At 32.7% G+C, this 11,317-nt stretch overlaps 1 protein-coding gene across 1 annotated transcript; it reads right to left on the bottom strand.

The window, feature by feature from the left end:
- Window positions 1-2,775: 2,775 nt before the first annotated feature.
- On the bottom strand, window positions 2,776-8,426 carry LOC132728481 (uncharacterized; the record flags this gene model as incomplete). Its single annotated transcript, XM_060714113.1, is given in 8 exon segments — window positions 2,776-2,870; window positions 3,668-3,876; window positions 4,153-4,242; window positions 5,008-5,074; window positions 6,122-6,177; window positions 6,592-6,654; window positions 7,048-7,194; window positions 8,263-8,426. Coding segments are annotated over 8 exon segments (811 nt in total), but the record flags the coding sequence as incomplete, so codon positions are not given.
- Between the last annotated feature and the right edge of the window lie 2,891 nt (window positions 8,427-11,317).

Raw genomic sequence — 11,317 nt, 5'->3', positions numbered from 1 at the left:
GTTCATTTTGATAAATAATTGGTGCACGAATGTTTGCTAGTGCAAAATAAAGCACTAAACTCAAATCGTGAATACGAATGTTATGGGCAATATTTCTCGTTCTATTCTCATTTTCCACCATGGCATGCGTTCAGAGTAATGACGTTTCGTATACGTCAAATAATGACACTTAGAAAAGAAAAAATAAGCATAACTGTCACATTTGTAAGGACCATCTTATCGTCCTTCATGTTGTCTTGAAAAAAAATCGCGACAAAATATCCATACATTTATTTCTATAGTAGAGCTATAAATTTGACTATAAAAAGTTATTCTAAACTGCAGTGAACAAAAGAAATGTCAGTTTAAGAGTTACATAAATGAATAAACAAACTTAATGGAAAAAAACAAACTCAAAAACGTTTTTTTTGGGTGTACATTTTAAACATTTAAGGGAGCATGCTTAATCACAGGATTTGAATCTTTTTTATTTTGATCATCTTTTTATTATTTTTGTTCGCCAGTGTTATCCATTTGATTCCACTATGAACTTAGACTTCGAAAAAATTGTAGGCAGAATCAATTACATATACATGTGTAACGCAGTATCTTGATTTTTTGAGAGTGTGCCCAGTATCATAATGTCTATTTCCTGTGAATAGTTTGTTTAAAGACATTTTTTGTACAAAGAATAATAAAGAATGAACATATTTTTGTGAAATAGTTTATTGTGATTCTACAATTAACTATCTTCCACCTGTGTGAAACTCAGTTTAATTGACAATTTCTCAATTTCTGTAACATTTCAACGACGGGTGTACGCAGTATCCAGAATCAAAATCGCATTCAACGCGAAATACTGACAAGAAAGGGAAGACTTGTATCAAGGCATTTGGAATATTAAAACTAGAAGTTAAAAGAAATTAAATTTAAATATATTCCGATTGCTTTACACGACTCGTTTTGGTTCAAAGTATCGGTTGAAAAAGTGTTCGCGGTATCAGAATTTTGAGGATGCGCGCGCATGGTATAACCCCTTGTTTAAATGATAACCATGGCCATATACAATGTCTTATATATTCGTTTCAACTTGAGACAACCAGTCCCTAATTTAAACAAGGCTGCTTCACCAAGAGATTATGCAGAATTTAAAGATTCGTTCCATGTCAAATAAGCTTTGTTATCTTGTAATACATTTAGGAGAATTTTCTTATTTATGGTTTTGGCTGCAAGTCTTCTATGTTGCTAGCCTGTCAACTTACTAACGATTTGAGTATACCATTTTAATAAACAAAAAATAAGTTGTAATAAATATTGACTGACATTCAGCAGGGGGTTTGTATTTAACACTACAAGTGCTTTTCAAAGCCTCACAATTCCATAGACAAGACAAAAGTTACAAAAGAGATAATTTTTTTATATTACAGTTCTTCGTGATGAAGTATACGATCTCGTATTATTGTCATATTGGAGAGACTAGGTTTGGTATACTTCACTGATACTTTTTCCCGACTTCCCCCCCCCCCCACGACAGTTTGACTAGATAATATTTAAATGTCGGTTAACAACGAGCAAAGGCATCCTTTAGATCAAGGATAGGATTGATTTGATGAAATACTCCCAGTTATTGTGTGATCGTTATAGAGTAAGGGAACACAGAAACAGTACGAACTGTCATTGATATTATGGTGCACGAGATTGAATTCTCTCTTCAATATAGATGCAATTTCGAAACAAAATACCCAAAATGAGACAGCTTAAATCTTTAGCAAATGTTAACTTTTTACAAGAAAGCATCTTAAGTGACTCCCTTTACCATGTAAATGCTGCCCCACTTTGTTGTGACCGGAACACGATCCTAGTCTTTGATTTTTTGAAAAAAGGAATTTATTTAAAACCAACTTCTTTTAGAAAGTACCCTTTACAACGGAAGTGTCGAGGGCTGTCATTTAAAAAGAGAACCAAAATGTGGAAGAACGAAAATGTGGAAGAGCCACTGTTTTGTAGGTGTAGCGAAATACCTTCAAAGTGTCATTCAAGACGAGACAATTTGTTAAGCAAGAACGACTTGTATGACAAAGCGATCATTATCGACTTATTCGGAAGAAATAGGGTAATTTATTAACTAGTCTACTTCAGATATTTTTTAAGTACCAAGTTGACAATTTAATGTTGTCCAGCCTACAGTTTAGAGCCTGGTCAAACCAAGGATTTATAGGCTGGTGTGGCTCTATGTTGCTGACAAAGCGCTATTAGTTCCGGTAGAACAACCTTTAGATATTTTAGTTAACACGTTCTTTGTTGGGTGAACGATATTCATATGAAACCAGGCATTAGATTCTTATAAAATGCTTAGCAACAGTGATCAGACTTGTTAAGGTTGGTATATTGGCAAAACAAACGGGTTGAATCGGGTGATGCTCCAGGAATAGTTTTTGGACACAGGAAAGTATATATCTTGTAGTGTCAAGAGTTATGTCACAGACAATGTTCAAAGTGTAAAAATGAACAAAGGGCAATAACTCCAAAATTAGGCAAGACAGAGTTCTGGTTTTTCTGCATTGCACTTCTACCCAATGAGATCTGCCTACAAAGTTTCATGTTGATATCTCCGATAGTTTCAAAGTTTTGTCCTGGACAAGATAGCGGACGGACTGACGGACGGGCAGACGGACAAAGCGGCGACTATATGCTCACCCTTCGGGAAGCATAAAATGAGTCCGTAACCTGCTATAATTTGATGTTGAAAGACGTATAATCCTCTTACTGTATGGTATATAAAAAAATAAAGCCAGCAATTTTAAAGTACATTTTAATATTTTCTCATAAACAAGTAAAGACATTCACTATAACGGTTACACCATAACGGCCAAGTCTTACCCGGCTGTTGCCTGAAATGATATATAACAATGTAAATTGACAAATATGTGCTATTACAAGAGACAAATTTTAATTTCAATATGCCTGTTTTAATATACTTAAGCTTTAGTAAAATCCAAAATCGTTATGCTATCAAACGCTTGATTTTCAAATGAAAACAAATTCTTATATTTAAACAAATATTGTTCGCAAATTTACGCTTCTGGTAGACTGGCAAAATAACTTACATACGTCAATAAAATAAAGGATGTATAAAAAAGTGTAAACATCTATTTTGAGCAGAGGTGACTGAATCAAGAAGCATCTAACTATCTTCATTCAAGAGACCGCTCCATGTACAGACCATATACATATATTTATCACAATAACATTAAAAATCATTGATGTAAAAGCAAAAGTGTAAAATTCTATTTTTAGCACCGGTAACCTTAAACCAAATGACGCAATAGTCCACCCATACTTAAGAGAAATAACAAAATGATTACCCTTCAAGTATGCATTATATCCGTCAACTTATAAAGACTGTATACGGAAAAGTAAATATATATCTAGTAATTAGCACTGTTGACCTTGTCCCCAGTGCCCTAAAAGTTCAAAGTGTAGAAGACCGCCCAGTGCGGTTGGACATCGGTCAATAAATCATGACTGTATTAAAAATGTGTAATATATATTATTGCCCTGCTAACCTAAAACCTAGTGATATTCAGTCTATTCATTTTTTTCTATACAAAAGGAAATGAGAAGACCACAAGAAACTGAAGAGTTTGTGTTACATAAGCATAAGTTACGTAAATTTAATAAATTTTACCAAAATTGTGCCGAGTGTCCATGAAGCTAATACGAGACCAAATAAACGCTTTTCTGGTTTTGTTCCTTCATGTAAGTCGTCTGGAGATTGTATAGTGTCAGCCAATGTCCTCTCACACAATTCATATAGATCTCTCGCTTCCTCAAGCACAATACTCGACATTTCTTCGATTGTCCATTCGGCGTTTGGTGTAGATTCACTTCTCAGTTCTAAAATGCATTTTCGAAATTGCTAATTAAAAAAAAAACCTTTAAGTTAATATAAATGATACTGGCCTAGATTTGCCAAAGGTTTATCCATTCTTCAATTCTTGCAAACAAAATATCGTTTTTTTTATATTTTTCAAGTGCCATAATTGCATGTATACTTTTGAAAGTGTGCACGACATACATGCATACACCAACTCTGCCATCCCCACCTTTATCGCATAAGTTTTATATTTGAATTAGTATTTCTCACATAGCGCTTTAGGTTTAATGTTTTACCTGGTGGGCTGAATGGCCTAGACTTCTCTGGACGAGACTTCATTTTCAAAACAGCTTTAACATTGTCCCTTTCAGCTAGAAGGTTCGTACCTGCGCATTGAAAAAATATTGTTGTCATTTACACAACATTGTCAATTAAAGTGACAGAAATGATCTATAATAGAACGTCTATAAAGCAATTACGTTGATATTAATATTAAGTATAAGACATGGTATTAGACATTATAGCAAACCACAAAAGAATCGTGTTTGGCTATAGTTGGTAATTACTAGATTCGATAAACATTTATCCATTGTATATTTATCGATTTTACATATATAATTATCTATATAGTAGATACAATGTAATAAAATATTCTAGAACAATTAATATGAAAATTCATACTTATTGAGTACTTAGTCAACATCTTTTGATCAATATTATGAAATAAATTGCATATTTTTATTGTTTCAGTATTTGAAATACTCATTTAACCTGCGCATTATTTACCACTCCTCTTACAAAAGCATGCGTTTGTTGCTGAAGTTACCAACACTACTCTGTAGTACCTCAACTTTGATATCACGCAATTTTAATGATAAGTGGACATTGCAAGATTCTGGCATTCAGCATTCTTTGCGTATGTGTATTTATGACGTACAAATGCAAAATAGTGTATACAAATTGTTAGCTGAAGTTACTACTCCGTAGGTTACTAACCTACAAAACAATTTCAATAACTATAGTAAACATTACGAGATTCTGGCAAATCTTCATTCAGTATCCTTCAGTATATTCATTTGTTATGTCTTGGTTATAAACACTGATAAAATTTGATACTTCATTTGAAGTAGACCAACAATTTAGCTACTTACATTGTAAAAGACCAAAATTCTTTTCACCAAATTCTTGTACTTCCTCTTTGATGCTTTCTTTCGACTCCTGTAAATACAAAATGAAGGTCAATGAACTGATACCCCAGTGTACAATACAACTCACTTTGATTGGATCAAAGGTTAAGTGGGTTTGAAATATTTATAATATTCAATTGATTGTTATTTAGTCATTTAAATTAGTAGGTTCCTACGATAATTGTAATTTTAGGATTTAAGGGAACATACTTGCAACAATTATTATACGTATTCATTGAATTCATATAGACCAGAAGTGAAATACAATCTGAGACTTTTCTATTTAGTTCGCTATGCAAGGCATGTGTAAATATTAATATTTAAATTTAGAAATCGTATAATGGAATCACTATTAAGAAAAGTTTAACATTAGTTATACATGTATCAATATTATAAAGAGAAACTTGTGTATTACAAATGGGTGTTTTAAAACAGGGAAGTAATGCTCATGTCAATCCATGCACAAGTATGCTCACTTTACAAATGGCTAGAATGTAAATTTCAATAACAAATGAATATTAATACGTTACTGAAATGCATATTCACGACGGGATAAATTAGAATTAAATCTCGTATATCGGTAATTAAAAATGTAAGATATACATGTTTACACGATTAAAATTCCTTTAATGCCTCAAATTTATAAAGGGTCAAAACTGACACTAAATAAGAGATAATTCAAATATTAAATCCTTATTTACATTCATATTGTTGCGTAGTTCCATTAAGTTTAATCGGCATGGGAAAAATACAAGAATGCATGCATAACAGTCATAAATGGAGCATAAATTTGTCCCATTAAGTAGGACTTTATAATTGTACAGGCAAACCTGTGAAAAACGACCATCCAAAGGAGATGCCATGCATTACCTTCATAAACAAGTGGTCTTAATGGACTGTAAAAGCTATTTTTGAAATTTTGAAAATTTCCTCTGCGTGGAATTTATGTATTATAGAAACGGGTAAGCACACGGAATATTTCAAATTTACTATTAAATACTATATAAATAGTATCGTATCCATGTAATTTAAGCAGAATAAAAACAGAAAAATAGTTGACAAAAACAATCGTACTTACAGCTTTGATCGCTTCCAATATACGTGGACAAGCTTCAGTCAGAAATTTGTTTCGGCCTATAAGATATAATTATACAAAATAATTATATATCCATGCATTATATCTTAAAAAGACGATGTTTGTTAATACATGTATCAAATGTCGCAGAAAGTGCCAATTTTAAAAAAACTGGCCGACTGATCGCAACAGCTGATTTAAAGCGATATTTCAAAGTGTTTTCCAAAAATCAATTTAAAAATATTAGAGTTTGGCGTCTGTAATGGTTTTCTTACAACGTGTAAAAAATAAATACAACATTGAAACGACGTTATTTAAATTATCGTGAACACATGAAAATACGTGTGGCAAATAAATAATCTAAAATAGCATAAAAAGATCAGATTGAATTTCTTACTTTCATAATGTTTTGACAGGAACATAGACAATTCAAATATTTCCTTTGCAATTGATGTAATAAGTAAGTAACTTACGTCTGTTGGGCATCATCTGGGCTACAGCTCGTGACGTTATACATCTACCAATCAGACTTGTAACTAAATATAGTAAAGTAAACATTTATGCATTAATGCATCTTATGCAATAATTGTTGGCCTTCACGTCACATTATTAAGGGTATTTAAAGCTATGTAGTGAACTATTTTATAACATTGATAATTTGATAATAAATCTATATAATTATTGTAGATTCTTAACACAGACTTTATTCTCCTATGAATATAAAAAAAACATATATTTTGTCTTCATAAGGAGCATATGGCAACATCATTCACAGCTTATAAGTGGAGGGAGAGCTATATATACCTCTTAATTCAACTTGGAAGTTGGCACCAGAGCAGAACCAGCGATCTTTTGTAAATTTTCAAAGTCCATGACGGGATTCAAACCAACAATGATAATGATAACATGACTATGATAAACTGACTTACATTCCATCATTGCGTATGGCCAGTTTTCGTAATCTATTTCTGGAATGTCGACATCAGGAACCTCATTATCTGGGGAAGATGGATAGCTCTCTGTGGGAATGGGCTCTTCGGTCGTCACTCCCCTAGACCCAATGAATGCTCTATATTCTAAAAACATACAATACTATTGTATACTTTGTTTATTAAAATGATGTTTGAACCAAGTCACATTGTATATCAATTATTGGTTAAACTACATGTATAACATTTTAGATAGCAATAAAACATAATGTTTCCTTTCCTGATGTAAACACCAGTATTTAACAACTTCTCTCCGTGTAGAACACGTGCTCTTTTTCAAATAAAATATGGTGCAATGTAAAAATTGTATTATCCGCGGACAGAACACTGCACTTCTCAGTGATGTATAGTGTAACGAAAACATAGAATTTCGAGCATATGCACAATTGATTTGAAGGTATATTGTTCTTTTATAGTCGAACGCCTTGACAAAGCAAGTGTGCTAAATAAATAAAGAGAAATGATTAAGGTAAAATGACTATCTGCCTTTAAAATGCATTTAAAAATTGATTTTAAACAAATATCCAAGTTCTCAACATTTCTGTTTAGTGTACCTAAACAGAAAGGTAGTCAGAAAGGGGCATAACCACTTAGGAAAAAACAAATTAAAGGTAACCATGTGTAAATAAGACGGTGTATCATTTACTGCATAAAAACTGTACCCCAAGAATAGCACATGCATTTTTACGGATTGACTGTCGTGACGATGCGGCAAAGCTGTGCGATTTTAAATATTTTAGATATGTAAGTCTCGATGCAATTTAATAATTGCTTAATGCTTATCAGAAAATAACTGCCAAATGATATCGCACTAGCACCTGGCATTAGCAATGGTTTCTTTATACATGTACAAAATGCAGAGTACAAAACGTAATGTAAAATTACCGCTCTAGAAGTATATCGCTGTATAATCTTATGAAATAATAGCTGTATTTCACCATTCTTTATGCACCGACATCGACTTTAGTTTTCGGACTTAAAAAATAATCACCCTGCAGGCTCTGGCTTTTTACGAGTCGTAATTCTGTGCAGAAACTCTTGCCTGGTTTGCAAAGAAACGAGCTTGAAATTTTTCTGTGCAACCAATCAGCTACGTTCCTTGTAAACTAAGTATTTAAATGCTCTGCACACTATACAAAACTATAAATAACTTACCTTGTAGAAAATATCGTCGTTGAAAATCCGTACTGCGGCTATCAACAACGCACAAGAAGACCACGCACAAAGGAATTAAAACTTGAAGCTGCATTATTTCCTCTAATGTCGTCTGTCCAAGAAGAATAGTGAAGATGTTACTGCATGTGCCAGTATTTATACCCGTAGCTACACGAGATGAGGCCCGGTCCAGGTGAATAAAACTATATTTTCACTCTTTGTGTATTTATCTCGCAAAATCAAGAAAAATGTATTGCGTCTAAATGACGTACAAAATAAACCTTTCACTTAACTTTACTGCGAACAACAAAACACTATTAACAACAAGCCTGTCAATAACAACACAAATGAAACAAAACAATGCACAAATTATGATATTAGCTCTTTAGCATAATAATTTTTCACCATTGGTTCGATTCTATATGATGACAAAAGCCAAGTTTATAGAATCATTGTCTCAAAATTACAAACAAAAAACAATGACAATATGAATGGCAGAAATAAGCATTTTTTTTCAAGAAATAAAAATCATATTATATAATATTAGACTATGTAAAATACAGCTGATGATATTAATGGTTTTGAGCTATTCGTCAGTATTCAATCAATGTGATAAAACAGTTCTAAAGCAGTTAATTTCTTATTCAAGCCAGTTGCTTGTTGACAAATAAAACAACAACAATCTCTGTATAAAACTGGAATTGGAGTAAGGGTGTTAACTTGTATTGGATAAGTACTTTCCTTTGGAGTTGAATGTGGTGGTGGTGCCTTGGTACAGAGGTCAGGCAAGGAAATGTATATATTTCGAAGATAACTTCGATGCTGTTCAAATGCTGCATTTTTTTTTATCAATTCGGGTTATTGCCCTTTTTATTTTCGGGATATTAACATTGTTTAAGTCTAAAATCCAAGAAATATATATTTTAGATATAGAACGTGACATCCATCATGATAAACTTTTCAAACTCTCGTTTGCTTTAATTACTTCAAGTCTTGGTTTGCTCCAACAGTTTGTCACACTAGTCTGGTTCCCTGCCTACATTTACGAAAGAAAGAAAATACTTAATATAAGGGGAAGGAACTCCAGACTAATGAAGCAACTACAAAATAGTGGATTCGTAAAAAAGTACAAGACAAATGTAACCACGATTTATCCCATGAGGATAATTGCAAATTACAGTGGACATTTACTGAGCTGTTAACTATCTGACTGTCCGGCATTTGCTTATGGTTTTTATGATATAAAAGTGTCTGCTATTCAATTTGGATCGGGCCGATGTTTAAATAGACTTGTTTATAAATTCAATTAAGAATTCAATATTTCTCAGAGGGGCCTCTTTCAGAAAAGCACATGTTGTATATATCACGATATTCTCGTGCAAAGCGAAAAGCATGAAGTTATACATGCGTCTTAATGATAGGAAAATTAAACATGTACATGTGTACATTGAAGTTGTGTTATAAGCATATATTGTTAATAGAATAGACAATTACTCTTACACTATTATATAACACATTTTCCTGTATATTAAAGTAATTACAATATCGTCGGAGAGAACATTATTTCAAATTATCATACTGAACTAAAAGGCTGAATACGTAATTATATGAAGAATGTGACCTTCAAGAAGCTTTCATTTTTTGTAATATCTGCTGATTTCTTTTCTTTGAAATATAAAACTTTTATGTACTTTTTGTCATTTAAAATGTTAATGATTTTATGAAAGACCATTTCATACTAAATGAATTTCCGATATAATCTCCATGAAATTGCCATTTGTTTAAGACTTCCGACAATTTGTAACGCTTCAAAATTGATAAATACAGAAAGAAAAAATTAAGAAAAAATAAAATGAAAATAAAAAAGACAACACGTGCTTTATTTATGAGTAGTTGTACCAGAATTCCAAGCGCAAAGAATTTGTTGATATCGATAAGTAATATTATTAATAAAAATTACATCGATTGATACTCGATTTTGGTATGATTATTTCCATGAATGGTAACTGTATAAAAAGCAACCAGTCTAACATGTATACTGTAGAGTATACTGAATAAGTGTAAGTTTAATACTGAATTTTTTTGAACGAGTTGAATAAAATTATATTAATATGCGAGCCTCTTATTTTATTTAAGGAGTTCAATAAGCTTAGTAATGAATTTTGCCTGAATTTAATATTCTATTTATCACATTCTAAGTGAAAAAGACCCATTTTCATCGACGCGCCTATAGTATACCGCTAACATTTAGCGTGTCTTAACGCTACTGCAAATGACGTCACGTCAAAATATATGCATGGCCGGAGTCGCAAAAGCAACGGGTATGTGATAAGTAATAGAAAGAGCATCGAAACACGAGGCTATCTGATTTGTAAGAGGGGGCGTAGCCCCCGAGTATAAATCAGATTGCCGAGTGTTTTGATGTTCTTTCTTTTTTGTCACGTTCCCTGTAACCAATGAACGCGCATCTGAATATGATATTTCTGTCGCTTTCACTCACTCTGGCGCCGCAATATGTGAACCCCAGCAAAAATGAACCAATCAATGAGCATGCTCTGGAGTCCGGTTAACTAATACCTGCACTCCAGTTAACGCACTGTGCATGTATATGTATACGATTTATTTCTGACACATTTTCAACAGAAAGGTCCCCAAACTATGATACAAATGAAGGTTATTGAGGTTACTGAGGTAGAAAATCTCTATTTAAATTCTGAAACCACACTGATGAAGCAACCAAAGGTATACACAACCTGAAAACTCAAAATATAATGTGGAATATATTAGTTAACCGGGTGAGAGAAAGAGCATCGAAACACGAGGATATCTGATTTGTACTAGGGGGCGTAGCCCCCTTGAGTATTAATCAGATTGCCGAGTATTTTGATGTTCTTTCTCTTTTGTATCTTAGTCAAGCATTATAACAGGCTGCCTGTTTGTCAAAATATGACACCCCAGATAAAAGTAGCCAATAAAAGAGCATCTGCATATGATATTTCTATTTCTTTCCCTTTCTCTACCGTCACAATAAGTTAACCCCAGCAAAAATGAGCCA

This window comes from Ruditapes philippinarum, unplaced genomic scaffold, assembly GCF_026571515.1.
Source record: "Ruditapes philippinarum isolate M1 unplaced genomic scaffold, ASM2657151v2 ctg20376_1_1_1_1, whole genome shotgun sequence".
Taxonomy (NCBI): domain Eukaryota; kingdom Metazoa; phylum Mollusca; class Bivalvia; order Venerida; family Veneridae; genus Ruditapes; species Ruditapes philippinarum.
This window is presented reverse-complemented; position numbering and strand designations above follow the sequence as displayed.